This window comes from Eleginops maclovinus, chromosome 4 (genome assembly GCF_036324505.1).
Source record: "Eleginops maclovinus isolate JMC-PN-2008 ecotype Puerto Natales chromosome 4, JC_Emac_rtc_rv5, whole genome shotgun sequence".
Taxonomy (NCBI): Eukaryota; Metazoa; Chordata; class Actinopteri; order Perciformes; family Eleginopidae; genus Eleginops; species Eleginops maclovinus.
Genome location: NC_086352.1, coordinates 14,456,509 through 14,479,455, shown reverse-complemented (window position 1 = coordinate 14,479,455; position 22,947 = coordinate 14,456,509). Strand labels below are relative to the sequence as shown.

At 38.6% G+C, this 22,947-nt stretch overlaps 2 protein-coding genes across 4 annotated transcripts; both read right to left on the bottom strand.

Moving 5' to 3' along the window:
* Positions 1 to 281: 281 nt before the first annotated feature.
* On the bottom strand, positions 282 to 4,520 carry prrg4 (proline rich Gla (G-carboxyglutamic acid) 4 (transmembrane)). 3 transcript variants are annotated; one of them, XM_063882482.1, is made up of 7 exons: positions 4,326 to 4,520; positions 3,918 to 4,025; positions 3,324 to 3,487; positions 3,196 to 3,223; positions 2,670 to 2,811; positions 1,678 to 1,872; positions 282 to 1,539 (listed from the first exon to the last, which is right to left on the bottom strand). In XM_063882482.1, exons 2-7 carry the CDS (start codon positions 4,009 to 4,011, stop codon positions 1,512 to 1,514), a joined length of 651 nt encoding a protein of 216 aa, XP_063738552.1. In that variant the 5' UTR covers positions 4,012 to 4,025; positions 4,326 to 4,520; the 3' UTR covers positions 282 to 1,511. The 3 variants fall into 3 exon arrangements, with proteins under 3 accessions (XP_063738552.1, XP_063738551.1, XP_063738553.1); XM_063882481.1 differs by having other exon boundaries at positions 4,171 to 4,483; XM_063882483.1 differs by lacking the exon at positions 4,326 to 4,520 and having other exon boundaries at positions 3,918 to 4,048.
* Positions 4,521 to 7,515: 2,995 nt separating this feature from the next.
* On the bottom strand, positions 7,516 to 15,601 carry eif3m (eukaryotic translation initiation factor 3, subunit M). The gene is made up of 11 exons (XM_063882217.1): positions 15,443 to 15,601; positions 14,557 to 14,689; positions 14,212 to 14,350; positions 13,809 to 13,932; positions 13,535 to 13,629; positions 13,271 to 13,354; positions 10,243 to 10,342; positions 9,967 to 10,048; positions 9,179 to 9,322; positions 8,428 to 8,488; positions 7,516 to 7,755 (listed from the first exon to the last, which is right to left on the bottom strand). Exons 1-11 carry the CDS (start codon positions 15,482 to 15,484, stop codon positions 7,632 to 7,634), a joined length of 1,128 nt encoding a protein of 375 aa, XP_063738287.1. The 5' UTR covers positions 15,485 to 15,601; the 3' UTR covers positions 7,516 to 7,631.
* Positions 15,602 to 22,947: the final 7,346 nt, after the last annotated feature.

The window sequence follows — 22,947 nt, the reverse complement described above, 5'->3', positions numbered from 1 at the left end:
ATGTATGCCTACTATTTTGCACCCCTGAAGATAACATACATTTGAGTTCAGAGCTGTATGTTCTTTATCATTGTATTTCATATTTTTCATAAATACAATAAATAACGAGGTCGAAAGTCAATGGCTGTGAATATTATTTAAATACTACACCTTTTTTAATTATTTCTAATTATTACTGACAGCCCTCAAAACTGATTGTATTTTCACTTCATTTGAAAATGAGAACGGGCGCCGAGTCATCTCGGACACACATAAACACAGATGAAAGATGAGACAAAAAATAATTAAAATATTATTTTTATTTATAAAAGAAGCTTTGACAAAGTTACTCCTCAATAATTCTCACAAGGTCATGATTAAACTTTGATAATTAACAGTAACATTATACCTTCATAAACTTTCTTTTTCTGCATCATCTGATGAGAAATAAGCAGCAGCATCCAGCAGGCATGTCAATTTCTCCTTCAAATATCAGTGAAGTGAGGTGTAGGACAAACCGTTGGGCTACATCACTAATGTTGACACATGCTTTAGATGTCATATAATAAAAGCTATTATTTTATTGCAGAATTGTATAATGTGTAAATCTTAAGTATTGAAAAAAATCCTTCCCACATATTAATTGTACATGTTATAATCAACCACAATGTATATACAGTAGCTATATTAAAATTAAACATTACTTCACATATAAGAAGAACATTCTCATTAATTGATGACAAATACTGAAATTCCTGACACAATAAAAACGTATAAACCAACAAGAAAATCTGCACATCCAAAATAAAAAAAATATAAAAGATGATGATTTACAATTGAAAGTACAAATTGAATTTTAACAAATGAAGTATCAGTAAATTAAAAACACATAATATCTTTTAAAAAGATTTTTCTTTATTGCAGTATAATATGTTATACCATTGTGCCATTGAAATCAGTTTTACTGTAATTATTGTTTTTCCTTCTGATGGAGACAAGTTCAATGATTAAACAAATCAGTCCGTCTCTCTTTAACTGCAATTAATACTTATCTTGTAATCCTGCTCTTCTGTGCATGCTGTGTCTACACTAACTGCTCCTTAATGGCCTTAATACTCCAGCAACTTAAATATCTCTTGTCTAATACATTATTGATTCTTCATTTACATTTAAATGAAAAAACTGGAAAAATCGTGTGGGGTTATATAACAAACTATAATCAGACTTGGGAAAATATTTTCGTAGAGGCTACCTAAAAACTACGCTTTGGCACACAGATGTTAAGTAAGGGGGATTAAACTGATGAGAGATGACAAAACCAACAAACCAGAAAGATTAGAAATCTATGAATATCAAAAGACAATCAGAGGAATAAATAGGAGCTGTTTTAAATATGTTTATGATAAAAAAAATATGTTATACACTGCCAAACAGAGCATCACTGTGTAAATGTATTATTATTATTATTATTATTATTTGTAAAATGTGTGTTTAATGTTAATAGACATTCAGGAGTTGTTGTGCTGAAGATACTACCGCCGAATACTTCCAGGTCGTGAGCTAAAACCAAAGTAAGAGAGATGTTATAAAAATGTGCTATATGAAGAGCTTTGTTTAACTGCCTTATGAGTTGTATACAGGAAAGACTTAAAAAATGAGTAATGACATAACTATAAATGCAAATGTATATGTAAATACCCGGGATATGGAGGAGGTGGGGCGTCATGTGGTCCAGTTTTTGCAATTGCCTGCTCATAGGAAGGCAACCCCGGGGGATCCATTTCATCCATAGAGGGTGGGGGTATATTTGGGTGGACTGGTTGCAAAGAAACCTCCTCAAGTCGTCGCATTATTAGAGAAGCATTACTCCTCCTGGGTCGCACCCGAATCGAGCTGTGAGAGAACCATAGACATACACATTATGTCATTCATATGTGAATGTATGAATGACATAATTAAATAGAAAAGGTGGAACTTTATTCTTGTCATACAACTGACTTAGCTATGTTTCCCAGTGTTATATGTGTGACAGGAAGCAGTAACATGTTGTTAGAGCAGGTATAATAAATGGACTTCATTCACTTGATCTTAGCAACCACTCAAATAAATAACACACACATTGATACATCGATGCTACCATTAAAGGTGCCAGCTCATTATCAGGTGCAATCAATGCAACTGTAAAATGCACAAATTTGCAATAGCTGTGACAGCATACATGCCCAAACCTGATTGATTAATCCATTATCAGCCTCAAAGGCAAATTTCCACCTCTTAGGGCCATAACTGTGGGCGCCAAACGATGTGCACATTTTTGCAGACTGACCCACAGAGAGAGCTCTAGAGCTGCTGTCACATCTACAACTCTGAGCTGCAGTTGTCTGCATATTAAAATGTCCAAACTCGGAAATATTATATGTTGTATTATATAAAAAGGTGCTTAAAAAAGTGTTCAGGTTCTGAGTTTGTACAAATACCCAGGTTCAACAGAGATCTTTTGGTGTATATTCATAAAGTATGGTAAAAGTGTGCATAATAATAATAATAATAATAATAATAATAATAATAATAATAATAATAATAATAATAATGATAATAATAATAATGATAATAATAATAATAATAATAATAATAATAATAATAATAATAATAATAATGTAGCTGCTTAATTAAAAAACCCTCACACTTACTTTGCACGGCTGAAATTGTTCTTGCATTTGCCATGACAGAAATACCAGACCAGGAGGCAAATGATAACCAGAGCCACTCCACCAGCAATCAGTCCGATCAAAAGAGATGTCATATCCACCCGTGAAGGTTGCTTGTTCTTATCTGTGGATTATTGCAGACTACAGTGAGTAAATGGACAGACTGAGTTGATCAACTTAATAAGAAGCTGTACAAATCACAGTGTTGCTCTTTTCATCTGATACTGATATTTAGGTTTACGATTGTGTTAAAGAGTTTGATTTCTGTGGCAGCAGACACACCGTTATTAGTTATATTTACAATTCAGTCATCACTAAAACAAATGACAGTTGTAATGACCCTCAATTAAGCTATTGGTTGAAGAGGTTTTGAAATCACCAGTAACATAATTGTAATTGGCAAGGCATAAGTGTCCTTAAACTACACATAGGTTATCTCGTTATTGAGTAGGGATCAAATTAAAATGGCATAAGTAAAACATTTAAGGTATCCATCTCTTTCTCTTACCTTCATTGTATTTCTTCCAAAAAGCCTCCTGCAACACAAAGAATCATTAGTATGATGAGTCTGTTGTTGCATCTCAAATGCTCATGAAATGACTTTAGTGAGCAGCACACTAAACAGTAACACTCAACTGTATCTGGGATGTTTTCGAAGACCTCCCTTGCTTCTTCATAATTGCACTCTTCTTCATAACACTCTCTTTCCAGATTTCCAGGAACAAAAATCTCAAAGTCAAACCGGTTGAACAGCAGATGGCGACCCAAAAACGAATTTGCGTTTCCTTCATCTACAAACACTGTGATGATAGTCCAAAAAGGTGACATGGTTACAGGAGAAGTGACGTTTAAAGTGAGTTCATTAGTTACTCTGCAGATATAGATTTATGATAAACATTATGATCAACACTTAAATAAGACTTCAGTTTCACCTGGATACCCAGCAGTAAATAAAGTAATGAAAATTAGTTCCACCTTTATGAGCTTAATAAAAACATCAATAATCATAATCAAAACATATAATTCATATTATTCTAAAAATGGGCCAATCTGCATAATGAATACTTTTACTTTTGGTAATTAAGTATATGTTGATGCCAATACTTTTATACTTTGACTTGAGTAACATTTTGAATACAGGACTTTAACTTATTCCTACACTTTGGTATTTTTACTTTCACTTAAGTACAACATTCTGAGAACTTCTTCCACCTCTGAGTACAACCTCACCTTCCTGGTCTTCATTGTTCGACAGTATCCTTCTCATACAGGCCAGATCTCCACATGACAGGAGTTGAAGGAGTATGAACAGGTGGAACAACATGGTCACAAATGCACCTGCGCACGGACAGCGGGTGGAATATTAATTGGCAGGTCAGAGGGCAGAGGAGCCAACACCTAAAAACACACCCAGCTTCTTCAAAACACTCTATGTACAACTTTATTTCACAACCCGGCACCAAAAAGTTATGTTATACTTTACCTATAATGAAATGTGGTTCATAATGAAGGGCAGAGTTCAACACCAACAAAATGAAAGTCAGCTAAAGAAGCGGTAGGTCAATGTACGAGTTCGCGCTGAAAAGATCAATCAGGAAACGGAACAGCGATAGTGACAAACAACTCTATTTTACATACCTATTTTTGAAAAGTTTAGCCACCCATTTCGCTTAAAAGTTGAAAATCATTTAAATATAGCTCTGTTTGTCCTTGGGAAACGCAGGACAGTTCCGGTATGTCAAAAAAGGGTTTGTTTACTCCAACATATGTGGATTCTCAGCTCCTCCTAAACCACCTGCGCAGGCTCAACCAATCGATCACGTTTACCTGGATAATTTGATAAATCACGTAAATGGACGCTAGGTGGCAGCTAAAACCACAAAGTGAAAGCACCGATATAGACGTATTTTCGGCAGGGCTGTTCACACCGAAGTTTTACCTTGGATTACTATTGGGCTAGATCCCCACAGATGATTTGCATCACCTCTATGAGTCAGATGCCAAAACTGCACTCCACCCAATGACAAAACGCTTTTTGAAAGAATGTTGTGTTGTATGCAGTAGTATCTAAACTATTGAAATACCAACTTTAAAGGGGGCTTCCATGAATATGACTAAGCCTTAATAGGCAACATAATTATATTTTTCCATTTTGGTAAAAGGTTTTGTTATGAGCTCCAGAGTCATTTTTACAGAGGAGGCATCTGTGTTAAAATGAACTTGGTCTTGATCTGGCATTTTCCAACACAAAGAAATGTGGACTGTAGCAACTTTAGAGACACCACAAACAACAAACCCTGAAGCACAACTGTCAAGATGAAGTTTCCCATTATGCCTGGCAAACCAGCCTCTATTATAATGTTTATGTTTCACACTCTCCATGTAAATACACATATCTGTCTCTGAGCCTCTGGGCCTCTTGGCCAGTGTTTATGTAAAGCAGAGATAGGATACAATTGAACATTATCTGCTGACTACTGGATAGTGCTAATTGAAAGGCAGTGAGGGCCCCTCTCTTGTGTTTGGCTACATCTCTGGATACCGTCAGAGTTTCAGATTTTTCCCAGAGGAATGTTAATATGAATAAAAGGGGTTGAAAAAAAGGAGAAATTCCAGACTGTATCTAATGTGTGTGATGTCAGATGAGATAACCAACTTACACCACATACTGCCATATCAATGTTATAATGATTAATAGTGTCTTACTGCTGGGAAATACATGTGGATTTGCATCAGTTAAAAAAGCAAGAGAATTCCGAGAGGTGGTCAAGTTTTTAGATCCATCACTTCTGTAAATTCCAATACACCAAATTAAGAGTACTGCTAATACTGTAAAATAGCTAATTCCATATAATGTATTATGCATATGAAAAGTACTAGTACTTGTTATGGGAAAGACATTGTCCTTTACTGCTCAACTAAAGTTAGATTTAACCATTTTATACAGTTAGGTAGCTTAGTCCCTACCAAGGGGTTAGACTCCATCAACAAAGTTCCCAATACAGATATGAGGGCACGTAGAGAAGCACAAAAACAAGTTCTGCTGTTTATTGTGCTTTAATTGTGTGAAACACTGGATACTCTGGTAAAGAGTTATTCAAGTTAAGACCTTTTGATCTTTGGTGACAGCTCAAAGACATCTGAAACATGACAAGGGGCCCCAGTTAGACAGATTTAATCAATATATATAGATGCAAAATAAATGGAATGGAGTAAAAAAAAAAAAGCCCAACAATCTCTCACAAAAGCAGAGGAGTGAAAGTATAATTTAGAAGAAAATTGAAATACTCAAGTAAAATATGAGTTACTCAAAACTGTATGTACACTATTGAGTAAATGTACTTACTTTCGTTTACCTTACCTGCTGATAATGACTTGAGCTGCATGTGCAAAAGAGGCCAGTTAGGACTTCATATCACAATTGGAATATCAATTCATTTGTTTCATCAGTGAACATTTCAGAACTACATCTATCTGACTATGCTAAGAAGGGGTCATGAGGACTGAACCAGATAAACCAATCACAGCATGCAGTATTTTACATCTGGGACATCTCTCATGACCGACTATCAACAAAAAACGTTACTTAAAGCCAGGGAGACAAATTACAGACAAGAGAGAGAGAAGGAGATCACTTTCACAGAATGAGAAAAGTAGCTGTAAAGACAAGTAAAGGAGCATATGCTGAGCTCTGGAAACCAAGATATAGGGCTTTGCAAACATTGTGTTAAGCCTTGGTCACATTTGTTTCTATCTGCTCTACACTCCACCTTGCAAGTGGCTGTGATGAGGTTATTCTCCTGAGAATGTGTTCTGTGATTTACACCCGCTGATAAGAGTCGGAGATGCTTGCTCCCTGTGGACAACTGGACAGAAGTGAGCGGTGAGCCTCTGCAGACCTCAGCTATGATAGGAAAAAATACACACTGCAGCAATAAATGTGTACCTCTAATGCCTCTTTCATCTGAGTGGAAATATTTTAGTGGCAGGGCTGAAATGATCAGATTACGACTTTAATGGGTGAAGAATGAGGAGTGGATCACCACTAAAAGACTAGGTAAACAGGTTGAGCTGTGGCTTTATTAGTCAAAGAAAATGAGTGTATGAGTGGGGTGGGGGTTGGGGTGCAATGTCAGTAGTCTGCACTTTGTCAGTTTGTGCTGATTTCATCACAGCCCCAGAGGGAGAGAACTCCAACAGACCCCTTTTACACCTAATGCCTCAGCCATATATCATTGGAGTTAACATCCTAATGCTCTGGACGATGCCTGAGAAGAGTGCGGAGTAAATGGAACCTAACATCAATGGGAAAAGTAAGGTAAACTCAAAGCTGGAATTTACAAGTTCTTGTTTTTCTACTTTTCAGACGCATCCAAAGACAGCGAGTCATGCTTACTACAGCTGAACAGTATCTTTTAACCCAGTTGACAGTTGTACATTTATTAGCAGTGAATCAGCCTTCGCCACAAGCGCTAAGTGTTGACGCTACACTAATACAGCTCTGACCCCAGCAGACAGGGTCTTCTTAAGTTCACATTACTATTGTCACCTCTTATGTGTTCCCAGACAAGTGACCCTCCTGTTGGAGGCTATTTCTCACCCCCAGTCACACAGCTCGTCTAATACTGGCATGTCGTCCTATAACTAAAACCACATGTTGAGAGCCGCTAGAGGAAGAACCCCCATTTAACTGACTGTATGGCTTTCTGAAAAAAAAAAACACAATATAGTTCCTTGTGTGTCTGGTTACACCTTTCTGTGACATCCCCTGACCTGAATAAAACTCTAACAATCTTCAATTAGTTTACAAGAAAAGAGCAACGACAGATTATCTCCACAGTTCTTTTATTGGAGTCATAAAACTGATCAATTCAGTCCGAGGATTATGAAAGCAGAAAATAATGGGGGGGGCCAGGCAGTCTAGACAGTTGGGTTATGGTGGAATTAAGCAGAAGGTGACAGGGCTTGCAGGCTGGTCTTGACGGCTGCTAGGTTGGCCTTCCAGGAGCTGAGGCTGTCGTGCAGCTGCTGCCACTGCTGCTTGCCAAAGGTGCGGTGTGTGCTGTGGCTGATTGAGTGGAAAACAGAAAAGCAAGTATGATAAATGACAAAATAATAAGAAATATAAGGCCAAGCTCACGTCTACAACCTTTGGGAAAACACAATATATAGCTATAGTAAATGTAAGGGTGACAAAAGACATGACATTGGTCTTTTTCTGTATTAAGACATTAAATCAAAGCGAAACAGAACCACAATCGTGTGGTATAAGAATAACAAAACATTTCTTGAAAAATAAATGAACAATGGTAATTTTTTTTTCATATTTTCTACCCACATGGCAAATCTGTAGACCAGAAACAAATAAACTCATAGCATTGTTGAATTTCACCAGAGACCAGACCGATAAACATATCCATGTTCACGTTACTTAGTCCATCCATGTAGCCTATCACTATAACCTAACATAAGCATATAAGGATTTTAAAAATATATAAACAAAAGGCTCCATATAAAAAGCGTTATGAATTTGAACCTAACTGTACTGCAAAATAATGTGAAGTTTTGAGGGGAAATCTCCAACAGTTCAAAGGTGGGGGCACCATCAGTTTTAGGGGAGCATGTTTTTCCAATGATCCAGATTAAGTACTTCCAATCTAGGTTGGTATTAAGCCTTTACTTACTTAAGAGAATGTTTAACAGATAATTATATATGATGTTATTTGATGAAAGGACTTACCTCACAACAACCTTTCTCTGTGTCTGGTCAATTTTGCAGTACACCATCTTGGTCCGTACAGCTATAGGAAGAAGGCATAGAAAGTCAATATAGGAGGTGGCTGAACATTTAATCACTGACAAAAAATGATTAAAAAATACAAGGTTAAATCATTGTCATTTAACAACACCAGTTTGTGACAGGTGTTAAGAGTTAAATTAAGAATGGCAAAGCACCATATAATATAAGGCCACAGAACACCGCGTCACCTTTACAGTACAACGATGCAGACATCTTCACATAAACGATATAAATCGATATTCTGCATTAACTTTATGAAGGGACTTGAATCATAGCCTCTTTTTCAACTTTCTCTTTAGGGAAAATAACATACTTATTCATGAAACAAAATGCAGTGAAAAGCCTTTTGGGTGACATTAATTAGTAACCTTTTCAACCCTGTACAAGTACAGATAGATTTTTGTGAAATATTGTCCGTGTGCAGAGTTTTGTTTTGAGAATCTAAAGTCAGCTTAACCATATTGGTTGTCTTGAATGGATACACTTCAGTGATAAACAAAACATGTGTAAATACCACCATTATGCAAATGGCAATATTACATTTTCCTCACTTGAGAAAAGTATGTGCCTGGGTGTGTTCGAATGTGCACTCCAGCAGTACTACAACTGTGCCCTTTTCCTTGGCTGTGAGAAAATGACAGTACACTTAAGGGTAAACACCAAGGATTGATTTGAGGTGAACTGCTTTTACCGTCAATGACAAAAGCCTCAACATCATCAGCTCCAATCTGAAGCTCCTGCTGCATGGTGTCAAAGGAGATCTCCTTGAATTCCACAGCCATGCCCATGAATGTCAGCAGACGCATCTTGGACATGTTCTGCTCGTGAGACAGGCCTGGAGAGCAACATGCAGGGATCATTAAGCACAAAACAGTCACAGTTGATTACTCTCGGCTCAGGGAGTTTCCCTGTGATAATTGTTTCTGCATTTAGGAGCCTGAAGTCAGGGAATCTACTCATTAACAAAAACACAGCTCGACATTGTCTGTTGTGAGAGTCCATCCTACACATGCTGGTAATCACACAAAAGCCTTCAGTAGTGAAAAAGACACAGTGCCGACATACGCACATTCCTGTACTGTATCAACAGGTCGCAGTATATTGGCTCAATATTTATTAAGAGTTAATTATGGGAAAAGTGGTTCAGTTAGTCATAATAAAAATAAAACTGCAATATAAATCTTGTAACCTAGTTTAAAAGGTGGTACTTTTGATACACTCTTAAAGTGGCAGCATTATATTACAAAACAGGTTTATTATAAAAGACAAGTTATAATACACTTACAATCAAACAACACTGATTTACAAATATGGTAAAAAGCCAACATGCATTTTAAATTCTCAACAACTACATGCACGCTAAGGTTTTGGGGGGATTAGACAATCGCATAACATGCAATTTAAACATGAAAAAATCAAGGTCTTTTTTATGTTTGAGTAGAATTCATGCAACCAATATCTCTATTGATGATTACTTACCAAGAGAGTCAATAAAGTCTTTGTTACTCTGGTAAAACTTTACATATGCTGCCAGTTTTGCACTCACGAAGATGGTTAACAGCTGAAAATAAGATTCAGAAAAGAGATTATTATCATTATCAAGAAACACAGTGATCTCACCATTGTATTCATACAGTAGTACTGATAATCACGATTATGAAACCCATCACTGGCTTAACAGACAAACGTTTAGAAACGACAGTCTGTTGACCAAAAGAATGAAACAGAGTTAAGATCACATCCGTCAGTACTCACGTCATGGATGAGTTCTCCCTCCAGAAATCGAACCGGTTTCAGGGTGAGCAGGTGGTCAATCAGGAAGGTGTTAGGGTCTTTGAGAGCACGGACGATACATCTAAAAAGGGACACAAACGGATGGAAGTTTGTATGATGTCGGTACGCTATATCAGTGGTTCTTAAACTTTTTGTCTGACGACCCCACAAAAAAAACTGGAGAGGTTTGGTGACCCCACTTTCCCAAAAGTGTGTAAGTGTGACGTCACGTTTCCGTAGCAACCGATTTTTTGTTCCAATCCAAACAAATTAACAATGTATGACGATTATTTTATGGAAAAGGAACGATTTTGTGTGAATTAATTTACGAGTTTGCGTCTCCAATGATTTGAGTGATAGTCATACATTTTGAAAGAAACAGCAATGCCATCTGCAGTTTGGTTGTTTGGGGGCGGGCTGTAAATCGCGTTGCCAGGACAACGTTATGCATTGCAAACCCATGGTAACGACTGTCAATCAAGCAAAAACAAATAGGCAATGTGTAAGAAAAGGCCTGGGCGGCAACAATTTATTAACGCAAACAAGAACTGGAACAAACAAAGCAATGAAACAAATGTCCAAATCAAACGGGAGTCAAGAGTCAACAGAGAGTGTGTATGATTGGAACGATCTCACTTCCTCTTATACGGACGCCATGTCAATGAGAAGGATGGGCCTGCTTCCGCGAGCATAGCAGGTCAATTCGGGGATCGATGCTGCTCACAGCAACACGAAGATTCTCCTCCATGCTGTTGAGACGACATCTGTATTTGTTCTTTATGTAGGCCAGGGACGAAAATGTCTTTTCGCACAGATAGGTTGATCCAAACGGCGTGAGGATGTCCATGGCAGCCTTGGACAACCCGGGGTATTCCTGCACAACTGACAGCCAGAATTCATCTAGAGTTTTTGAGGCAAACGACGCCTGCAATGTGCGGTCGCTGGACAGCTCAATCAGCGCATCCTCGAGCTCAGATGGCAGGTTGTTTGAGGAGCAGTTGGTGAATGGTTGTCGTACCCAGTCAAAAGGCTCTACATTCTCCGTGAGGAAATACTTATTGAATTTGTCGAGGAGACTACGAAGATGACAGGTTATTGACTCTTTCAATGAATTGGCATTCATGTCACTCTCCAAAAAGTCGTGCAGCTCCGAGAACATTTCAAAGTCCCCACTCTCTGCACGGGCTGCCCAACGCTGCAATTTTTTTGTGAAAGCATTCACTTTGTCTGAGAGGGTCAGGATGTTTGTGCTGGGGCCTTGTAGTGACAGGTTGAGACTATTTAATTTGTCAAATATGCACGCCAGGTATGCAAGACGTGATAACCATCTCGAGTCAGTGAGATGGTCTGCAAGAGGGGAATGCACGTCTGAGAGGAAGGTGCGCACCTCGCTTCGCAACTCGAACAGGCGTGTAAGAACTTTGCCCCGTGAAAGCCACCTTACCTCTGAATGAAAAAGAAGGGATTCATGTGCAGACCCCATTTCCTGGCAGAGAAGGGCGAAGAGTCGTGAATTTAAAGGGCGCGATTTGATCGAATTCACTATTTGGATTGCTGTTTGAAGAACATTGTTAAGCTCGGGTTCAAGTGTCTTGGATGCCAGGGCCTCCCTATGGATAATGCAGTGTGTGAACTTGACATGTGGTGCAACGCTAAGGACCTTGGCTTTCAGCCCTTTGTGTTTTCCCATCATAGCCCCGGCACCGTCAGTGCATATGCTTATGCATTTATCCCAATCCAGGCCTGTCTCCTCCATCCAACCATTAAGACAGTTAAAAATGTCTCCACCAGTACATCTTCCTTCCATCGGAGAGCAGCACAGCATGTCCTCATGCAGTTTCCCGTCATGACTGTAGCGAATGAAAACCATTAAATGGGCTACATTAGTCAAGTCAGTAGACTCGTCTAACTGCAAAGAAAACCGGCTGTTTTTCACTCTCTCGATGAGCTGGCATTTCATATCATTAGCGATGTCGTTAATGCGTTTGGACATGGTATCATTGGAGAGGGGAATCTGTTTAAGCACACTTGCGATCTTTTCACCATGCATTGCTGTGGTCATCGCAATTGCTGCAGGAAGGATGAGGCTTTCAGCAATTGTGTGTGGCTTTTGTGCTTTGGCTACAAGGTGGGCCACTTTGTATGACGCTGCCAAGGCTTTGGTGGGCACAGTAGCTTGGCTATGCACAACGGTCTTTTGCCCATGCAGCGCAGCTTCTTTTCGTAAAAAAAATGTCATGGGTTTCTGAGCATCATCTGGATGTCGGCTTTCGAGATGTCGTCTCATTTTTGTGGGCTTTAAACTTTCATGTGCCAGAACATCGCCGCAAATAACACACTGTGGGTGGTCGAGCTCATGTTTTACCTGGCACGTGAATCCATATTTAAGAAATTCTTTCAGGTATCGGCGACGCCTCGTTGGTGGGTCTTTTTTATTCTCACCACCGGCCAAACTTGTCCCATCTGAGGATCGCGGAGGAGTAGGTGCACAACTGGAGGTAGATGGCACTTCTGAGCTCAAATCATTGTTTTTTAGCAGCCACCTGTCCATTTTTGATGAAAGTTATAACTAGGCTAGTGGCTAAAAAAGTGGCTAGTATCACAAACGTGGCTAGTAACGTGGCGAGTTAACTATGACGTATTGTAAAAAAACCGGGAAGAAATTGAGTTTGAACAGTGGGCGCAGATTGTTACATTGTTTCTATCATAGGACCAATAAACGATTCGAAACGCCATTTAAAGCTGGGCAACTTTTTTTTTTCTCTCTCTCTCTCCCTCTTAACAGCGTGTAGGAATGAGAAAAAGGCAGATTTTCATTGTATTGACATTTTATTTTTCGTTGTTTCACCAGGTGTTATAACAGCTAATTTCCGACTGAAGTAACAAATAATTTTGCGACCCCACGGAAGTTTTTGCCGACCCCGTTTGGGGTCGCGACCCCTAGTTTAAGAATCACTGCGCTATATCAAGGCTTTATGACAAATGTTGACAACAGTTTTTTTAAGTTTACCTGTGGGCATCAACACGTGCTTGTGAAGCATTGTCTTCTGTGTAACTTCCCAGCAGCTCAACCATCACTTTTGCTGCAGCATCGCTGTAAAATGAGTAGATACATTGTTGAAAACTTCTATAGGTAGGTGGGTCTAGAGGTGAATAGACAGAAAATAAACTCTTCTTCCATGCAGTTTACAAATCTTAATTATGTGTATTCATATTTCTGCATCAGTGCAGTCCAAAACATGAATTTGACTAATCTGAACCATTAAGTTGTTACCTTTTTTTGCAGTCAACTAATGCTTCATACACCAGCCTCAAGAGTGTGTGCTTCTTCTCTGTGGTCAGGTTCCAGTCGATAACCCACTTACGCACCTGGTCAGCAGAACAAACATGTACAGTAAAAAAAAAATGCAGCTTTTGGAGATTTGAAAAAAGTGACAGACAACATACTTTCTTCTTTTACTATCTCTGCAACTCAAGGCATAGAAATATACAATGTACACTTGGCAGAATGATGAGCTATCATATTTTAAAATGGTGAACAGATATACCTGATCAAGGTCAGTTGGGATGAAGGCAATGGCATTACAAGTTGCAGCCACCTTGATGAGGCCACAGAAGACAGTGTACCTCACTGAGGTGTTCTCGTCCATGCCGTGGAACAGGTTACTCAGCCTTGAACATCAAAACATGAAAGAGATGGTCTAGTGTTTGAACGGAGAAGTGTTTCCATAGCTGTATGTTTTACATGTTTGTTTTGAAAAGAAGATAGCAGCTGTCCTGCATAATGATGATGTAAACAGTATCCTTATGTTCAACTCACACAGACCAGCAGGTACATATAGTCAAAACTATTGTGGATGAATGTATACAAGTGAGATCGTCTGAAACATTAGCTACAATAGGGAATAATGTGAAAAGGTTTATGGGTGAAACGAAGCAGAAAGGACTCACAGCTGCATCCTGAGTGAGGGTCTCTCTCCTTCACGGGACTTTAACAGTTTCTCACATAGACTTTCAATGAGAGCCTCCTGCTTCTCCGTCTCCAGGATCAACAGCAGAGACACAATGCTGTTCATCACACTCTCTACATCTGCAGAGAGGTAGAGAGAGAGGGGGCATGAGTTATGCAACATTGTTATTCATCAAGAAGTCATATTCAGGGTCATAAAATTAAGCATCAATCACTGTATAATCTAACAAAGACATTTAATGCATAAACACACATCATTCACTAAGTAAAAAGGCATATCGTGGTGTGGTGGTTCAGAAGCAGGGTTGTGTTTTTTTATCTCCTACCTTTATCATCGTCCTTGAGGCACACATCACATGCCTCGATGATCTGAGACAGATCTACATGAAGTCCACCTTCTGAGTTCTCCTCTGATATATCAGCCCCTTTGGCCTTGAGGTAGGCTCTCAGCTCCAACGCCTGTAAGGTTATAAAGTCAAATGTATGAGTATTAATGACTGTTACACAAAACCATAAAGCACAAAGATACACGTTTGTCTCAGTAATGTAATAATAATAATATGTGTTTAGCCTTTACCAGATGATAAACCCATTGATACATCAATGAAAATAATCAAAACAATATGATTCTGAAATGGACCAACTGGCGTTATGAGTACTTTAAATTTGGTAAATTAAAGCACATTTAGATGGCAATACTTTTGTAGTTTTATCTGAGTAACATTTGGAATACAGGACTATAACTTGTAAAAGAGTATACCCACTCTTTGGTTTATCTAAATAAGTACAACATCTGAGATCTTCTTCCACCTCTACACCTAACGTCCTGCTCTACACAGCAGGACGTTTTTGTCTTTTACTTCTTTGTTTATGTAGATGCATGTATGGCCGAGAAGCTGACGTTAGCATTCTAAGCTACCGTAACAACTTTGAAGAAATGTGTAAAAGCATTAGCCGTAAACATTTTTGAAATCAAAAAGAAAAGAAAACGATTAACATACAGTTCGTTAAATGATATAACTTATAACAACGTGCCTCCACATATGTCGCATCATCAGCACCTAGCTAGCTAACAATCAGCATGTAGCTGTCAGCAACGGTTAGCATCTTAGCCTGCTAGCATGCTAAGTGATCTGTTTGGGTGGTTCACATTTAATAAATCATCCGTAGGCGGGACGATGGAAAATCACTTCTTAAAGACATGGGTCGTACCTGGTCTTCTTCCGTAATATCGATAAATGCTGGGACGCTCATTTTTGGTGATTTTGTGAGCCTTGAGGATGAAATCCACGCTCTCACCACTACGAGACCTGAGCGGAAAAGAAAAGGGAACAGTGCCGGTGAAACAGTTTGGTCTTCCGGTTCAAGCTCTTAAAGCCATAGTAACCTAAAAAACGCCAGGTCAAGCCTCATGACTGTTTGTTCATTTGTGTCCCTCTCTTTTTATTGATATTTGAAACTCTGCGTACTTCTTGGATGTTGCACTATGCACATGAATTATTTGACTTTAATGATTTATCATTCCAGGTGGGTTGTACAAAAAAACAAAACATGCCAGTGCTGCATAGCTTCAGCTCGTGCCACCTTTTTCCTTCAGAGGTCAGAAAAACCTCCTAAATTTCAGTCACTCCACTTCAGACTTCCACCACCACATCCTTAATATTCCATTCTTTCTTATCCAGATAACAATCTCTGCTCTTGGGAGATTAAGCCTGGATGTCTTGGATGAGAGTTACAGAGGTGAACCTGATCCCCAGGAGAGGTTATCTGATTGAGCTTCAGTCCATCTGTGTGGACCACCATGGCAGGCCTGGCCAAGAGCTTTTCAACCCGGAAACGCTGTCAGTGTCAAAGGGCAACAGTCTTCCACCATATACCCGCTGACCTATGGATGCGCTTGATGGGCCCCTGTTCCAAGTGCTATCCTGTGACTTGTTACCATGGCAGGTCACTTGGTGATTGAGGTGAGTGAGGTGAAGAGGGTAAGTGGAAAGAAGTTCAACCTAAAACTATGTATGCATGTTACCAACATCTGAGGTGTTGAGCAGGCTGTGTCCCCGGGGGAAGACACTGTGGATTGTTTTCCAATTGTAGGCTCCAATGAAGCTCACATTTCATTTGTCATACAAATATGTGTCTAGGTTTCTTAGACTGTGATTCATTAGTCCTAGAAAGTTTGCTCGTCACATATTTATTTGAACCGTTACAGTAATGGGCCTGAACACTGTCACCTTTTGCGGGATAAATACCTTAAAATAGTGTGCTTAGGGGAAATGGCTAATGTGTGTTACAACATAGTGCTGGTATGATGCGTCATTCTGTTAGGGAAAGCAAGTGCCTGGTACCAAATCGCACCCTCACTCTCTCCCAGCCTTAATATGCTGTCATTGCAAAGAATTTACAGTTGCTTCTCCACAAGTGAGCTTGTGTAACTGTGAGGCTTTCATTATCTGATTAACAGCTGTTGTCAAGTGCCTGGTGTATTTCAAGTCCAGAATAAGAGTTGGGGAGTCTTTGAAGCTCCAGGTGCATGTTTGAGACTTTGTTTTTGTCTTCTTCAAAAGGTCTTTAAAATGCCACAGCGTGTTATGATGCTTGATAGCCTTTAAAATATTCATGGCCGACTTTCCTGAAAAAAGCATGGATATTGCACTTAAGTTAACCTTTTAACTCCAGGAGGACTGTACCTGGTACTCTGTTTTATATCATTTTAAATCTAACCTGGTAATGTTGTCTTCAAAAGATTTATACGTACTATAGCAGCGGACATCACCAATGTTTTCAGGAACTGGTATAAATGTTTTAGGTTGGTGTATGTGTACAAAATTCAGTGGAACAGCGTTAGTCATTCTGTTTTGGGTGTTGTGTAATAATTACAGTTATTGACAAAGCCAATTCATTTCTCATCTTACCATGAGGTAAAAAATACGTGTTATGTTGAGTCTTATCTGATTCTACAGTATGCTGAACATGAGTGTGAAGTCTTCAAAGCTGTACCTCTAAAAGGGAAGGAAAAAAATCAGTCACTTATAGTAAAATGTTGATGCACTAAGTTTTAACTTTAAGGTCATAGGCACATGAATAGCGTTTAATGTGTTCTTTATGTTCCCACCCATATTTGCTAGAGCAAATATTAATATATTGAAATCTATAAGTATGACGACACAAAAAAGCTGCAACACATAATTCAAAATGAAGATCAATTCATGTTTAAGTAGGTCTGAATTATTACTGTTGCCTATATATCTATATTAACATCATCCATATCCGTTCGGTTCAGATATAGCACATGCCCTTCTGCTGCTGGCAAATTGCCTGCTCAGCCCCCTCAAAGATAAATGACTGTGTGTTAAGAGTTAGTTGAGCCCAGGTGTCTACTTTCTCCCTGTCAGCTAGCCAAGTGGTGAGTATCCATGTAAGCTCGTGTCATGGTCATCATCCAACATGGCGGCCTACCTTCCACTCACTAATTGTCTGGTTCCCACAGTTCTGCCTGCCTTCACAATCTCTGAAAAATCCCCTTGCTCAGGCTCATCTATCAGCCAATGACCTTGTCAGTGTGCCTCACATGAGTAACTTCTCCTCTTCCCTAGGTGGAGCAGATTGCTTGTTAATTACTTATAAGCTGACCCACACTCCCCTAACACGTACACAAAAACACCAGAAACAAATAAATAAACAAAGCCATTGTTTTATTAAGTCTGCAGTGGTCCAAGGCATGTTAAATCCCACAGGGCCTTCTGATGGATTTTATTGTCCACAAAAGAGACACAAATAAATATTATACACCCCTGATGTACTTCTCGGTTTGTAATTCAGCTTTGATATTTTAATATGAATGGCTATCATCCAAGAATTGAATTACTTGTTACACTGTATCTTCAAGCTCACTTGCCAGACAGTATACATTTAGATTTGAGGCAGCAATACTAGAGAGGGCATGCTAACAACAGTGCTGACTTGTTAAAAATGTTTCTGGTAATAACTTTTATAATATTATAGTTTCTGCTGTACACTTATCGTCGTCAAGGTTTATTTCCCCCCTATTTTTCTCTCTATTTTTCACCACCAACATAATCATCCTGCAGCTTTATTGTGTTGTTGAGTAATGGTGTAGTCAAATGACAGAAATTATTATTGACAAATATCTGGAAAATCAATAAACCGTTGAGAAATTGTGTAACATTTTTGTAAATATTCACAAAAAAAATAAAAATAAATAATCCTACATCTTAATGTAAGGTTTTTTACCCCGAGAACCCCTTAACTGACAGAAAGACAAAGCAGAGGCCCCTTATCAATTATATAAATTGAGTTGCATATTAAACTGGGCCTACAGTAATGTGTAGGGTAGCCTGAAGTGATCTGTATTAACTTACCTTTTTATGATGCATACAATACTAAGTTTAGGTTCAGCATTCTTGATAATTGGATACTAATTGGCTGCATTCTTTAATGTTGCTCCAGTGAGATTTTCAGCATTCAATTATACATTTTTGTTCTTTTATCTGAGTGTTTAGATTTTACTGACTTGGCTGTGTTGTATAAACCATTTGAAGCAAAAACGCAAGCCTCACCAAAGGGAAAGAAAGGTTGCTACGTAAACTGCCGCTGTTATCTTGCCATATCACTTAATGACCAGCTTCATATCACACCAAAGACGGCAGCAATCAATCAAAGCGAGTTTGCATTTGTAGTGTTGAGCTATCTGAGGTCGTTAATCCCCCTTATGTGGAATGTGTGTGCTCTATTTCAACCTAATGGCAGCAGCAAAAAAAAAAAAGAGAAACACTGCAGTCTTCCAAGAACTCTGACGTTCCTGCCTGGAGAGATCGAGTCACTGCAGTGAAACCGGGGCTCTGTTAATGATGGTGTGTTCTTTTTTCATCAGAGTGTGTTTATATTACACATGCTAGTAGGTGCAATTCGGCTTTAAAAGGCACAGTCAATCAAAAAGTCTAGTTTGTTTCAATTTGGGATGCATTGCACAATATTTAGATTAAAGCCATACATGCCAGATCTTAACAATTATTAGAGGCATGTTAAACTGTGTGACCCTTCGCTTTTATGATACCATTGTTCCATTAGTGCTGACAAATACAATGCTGATGACAGAGAACAGGCAACCATTAAACATTTCTCAGTGAAACAGTACAAGGTTGGTGACATCTCTGCTTACACAAAATATGTGTTTGAAATGGATATTTGTTTACTTTACTCTTCAAAATTAGAAATAATGAAGCCTTTAGAAATCAGGCTAATTATTTTCAGCAAAGCATTTTTGAAACATATCGTCCTCCATGGATTGAGAAATGTGCTGTTTCTCTAAAGTTACATTATTTGATGATTGTGGTCACTTTTTAGTTTCCCATCACTGTGCACATATCTCAGAGTCATCCTATAAACATTTTCTTGTCTAGAATCAGGCTCAAGGGTATGACAACAGAATGAAACTACTGGAGTTATCTGAAATGTTTTCTGATGACTGCTTACGCCCTGGCCACAGCTGCTAGGGTGTGACCGCACGGAAGAGGCTGTGGTTTACTGTAATGAACTGATAAAGGCCGGCCTTGATCCTGACACACAGCCACCTGCTGGGATGAGACAGAAGTTGTTCTGTGAAATTCAACAAGACACTTTCAACAATGCTGGCAATGTGTTTAGTTAATACATTTTTGAAGATTTATATTCATATATTATATCAAAGGGAAAGTTGTAAACCTTGGTTTGAATGTTATATTGTACGTAGCTTTTTATAAAGCTATTTTACTTTTTTTAAGCACAGTCTATTATCGTGTTTATCTTTGATTTGAAATAGTTATGCCTTTTATTTTTTAACACTATAGATAGACAAATATGCAATATAACAACAATATAAAAGGATAGCTGCATCTTTGGAAACACAACATTTCCAACTTTTGTCTCTAATATTGATTTGAAACTTAATGTTCTCTTATAAAAACATATAATAGAGCTACACCAATGGGTTGGGCAGAATAATATACAGGTTTAACAATAAACATGGGCATTGTATTTTTTTGTGTCAATCTTGTAAACACTATTCTGTGCTGTCATACTCACTAGCGCACCAAATGGGTTGAATCAGCAGTTTAAATAGTCCCCAACACATATCCTGTTTTCTTCTGTTCAAGAAACATTTGCTAAAAAATACAGTGCCCAGCCTTTTCCTTCAAAATTGGGATTGGATTTGTTGACAACATCAAAGATTCATTATATATATCCAGCCCTTTCCACTAGCGACTGTCAGTATGCACTTCTTTTAAAAATAGCAAGGTGTTTATATTCCCTGGTTTAATGAATTCACTCTTGTTTTTGACCCTGGAGCATCCAGCTTTGTATGTATATGATTCAGGGAGAGGGGGGAATCCTGGGTTTGGTGATAGAGGGGAAAGGTGATCATCAACAACAAGAAGAGCCCGGGTGTGTGAAAGATCAGTGGACCAGTGTTGTGTCTGACACATGAACCATGGAAATGCCCGCTCTCCCACAGATCCTTCTTCTCTGTTTCTTATCTCCAGCGTGATATGCAACACTTTGAAGAGCGCTCGGACATGATATGGGAGAAAATTAAAAACTGACGACTGTTGTTTTTCATGTGGGGTCATGGTGAAAAGAAAGAATGTAGATGCTGTTTCAAAAGATATGTATTAAGGTATAATAGGATTGTTTCCAAATGTGTCCTTATATGTCTAAGAGTGATGATTGCCAGGGCGTCCAGATTTTGTTATCTCAAAGAGCAGAAGCCTCACTGTCCAAATAGTGCTCTGAGAAAGTAGCAAGGGAAGACAGAGGAATTATTGTTCTGCCTGACTTTTGATTTAAATAGTAACCATCTCCTAGAGGCCACAAGCAGATAGGAGGGCAATGATGAGGATTACAATACAGTACTGTTCGGTTGTTCGCCAGTTTTTATGCCTATGTAGAGAATGTGTATCTTATTTATGCCACAGTCTGCACATCAAAAATAACACCTGGTGCTTTTTTATTGTCCTTTCTCTTATTATATCAAAGCCGTTTTTATACATTAAATTGTTTTCTTTAATTAAATCATGTAATGTAAAAGCACCAGTGCTCTAGATATAAAAAAAAGAAGCAGCTTTACAAATGGTCCATCATCTGATGCAGCAGTATGACTAATACAGATGTGTATTAAAACGGAAAGTATTTTCTTTATTTTCAGGTGCTCTGCCAGGTCATCTTTGTAGTTTATCATATGCGTCTCTGGCAGAAACAAAACCATCTCAAATTCCCTCTTGCTCATAACGCTGTAGAAAATGTTAGTCTTGTTGTATATCTTGTTAAGGGTCAGAGGCAATATTGACCATTTCCCTTCCTCTGCACATTGATGTTGTTTTAAACCCTGGGTAAACCAGAGATTGATCTCAAGAATGGGTGTATTTGGGGACTGCCATCCGTCATAGGGGCTGAAAGGGTTGTTTTCTCCCGGCCCGTCACCTTTGATGAATCCCCGCTAAAGACTCCACTGGGGAAGGCACGGCCAGCATTTGCCTTGGCTCAGAGGCAACGCATTTTATTCACTCTCTACAGATACTTTTAATTGTGCCACAACCTTTTGTACTTGCAGCACATTACTTTTGCTTGTGTTTGTTTGTAGTGGGTGGACAACGGAAGGTTTTTCCAAACTGTTTTGCGAGATATTAATTTACTTTGCTACTATTTGGAAGTCTTTTTGTGGACATCCTCTGAATGTCTGGGTGCTCCTCAGGGATATGGGTCTGCCTTTGTGCTCGTTTATTTCCCAGTATAGAGTAAGTCAAAGAGCACTTTATCTTTTCCTTGACCACAAACCACCCAGATAAATCTGTGTTTAGCTTTTAGCAACTTTTGTAAGGTTATGACCGTTGTGATGGATTACATCAGATACACTTGGACTATAAGATTGTCATATATTACCCTTTTGCTAAAGCTGGGGGATGTATAGGGGAAACTGAGGAAACTTGTTACATAGAAAGTGCTTCATTGTAGCACTAGAAGGGTCGAGTTGCCGCTATGCTTCTTCTTTTAGGAGCATTTGTTGCGTCAGAGGAATCTACTCAACATACAGTATTATCAAGCTACTCTTGCGAATACTTGTCTAAACTATTTGTTTTGCCCTAGCATCTTGAATTTTCACTATTCAATAATCAATATACTTACCACTTAATCCCTGTTGACTCCTTCCAGTCACCAAAAATGTAACTTCAAGAGCATTTAAGGAAAAATGAGTAAACTTGTGCAATGTCAATTAACGCTACCTCAGCAGCTCGCTAGCTTATTTCATCACTCTCTCAGTGACTTCAGACTTCCCTCTCTCTTTTTGAATCTAATGCTTCTCCTCCCCCCGCCTCTTCTTTTTAAGTTGAATCCGGGGTCACTGACAATTCAATGGAATCCTAGAATAATATTCCAGATGGTGATGACAAGAACTGGCTAACACTTTTCACCTTGCAGCATCATGTCAGTGGATTTTTAATGCTATCTCGAAATTGAGTGTATAATATAGGATGAAGTTACATTGTAAACTGTTCTCTTGTAATTGATCTCTTTCCATCATTTTGTGGTCTAAATGATCAAGGGTCTCATTTGTCACAAGTAAAGAAGTCATGTGGATGGACTGACGGATTGAGATTTAGGTTTGTTATTACATTTTCATTAAGTAAAAAGTCAAGCAAATGCAAAAAAAATCTTAAAAAACA

What these genes read in the sequence shown, in the direction of transcription:
- eif3m (XM_063882217.1), bottom strand. Translation starts at nt 15,484, where the DNA reads ATGAGCGTCCCAGCATTTATCGATATTACGGAAGAAGACCAG. An exon ending in CCCTCACTCAGGATGCAGCT is followed by an intron (nt 13,933 to 14,211) that starts GTGAGTCCTTTC and finishes TTGATGTTCAAG; the next exon opens with GCTGAGTAACCTGTTCCACG. An exon ending in AGACTTTATTGACTCTCTTG is followed by an intron (nt 9,323 to 9,966) that starts GTAAGTAATCAT and finishes GTTGCTCTCCAG; the next exon opens with GCCTGTCTCACGAGCAGAAC.
- prrg4 (XM_063882482.1), bottom strand. Translation starts at nt 4,011, where the DNA reads ATGTTGTTCCACCTGTTCATACTCCTTCAACTCCTGTCATGTGGAGAT. An exon ending in TCGAAAACATCCCAGATACA is followed by an intron (nt 3,224 to 3,323) that starts GTTGAGTGTTAC and finishes TTTGTGTTGCAG; the next exon opens with GAGGCTTTTTGGAAGAAATA. An exon ending in TTGGAAGAAATACAATGAAG is followed by an intron (nt 2,812 to 3,195) that starts GTAAGAGAAAGA and finishes AATAATCCACAG; the next exon opens with ATAAGAACAAGCAACCTTCA.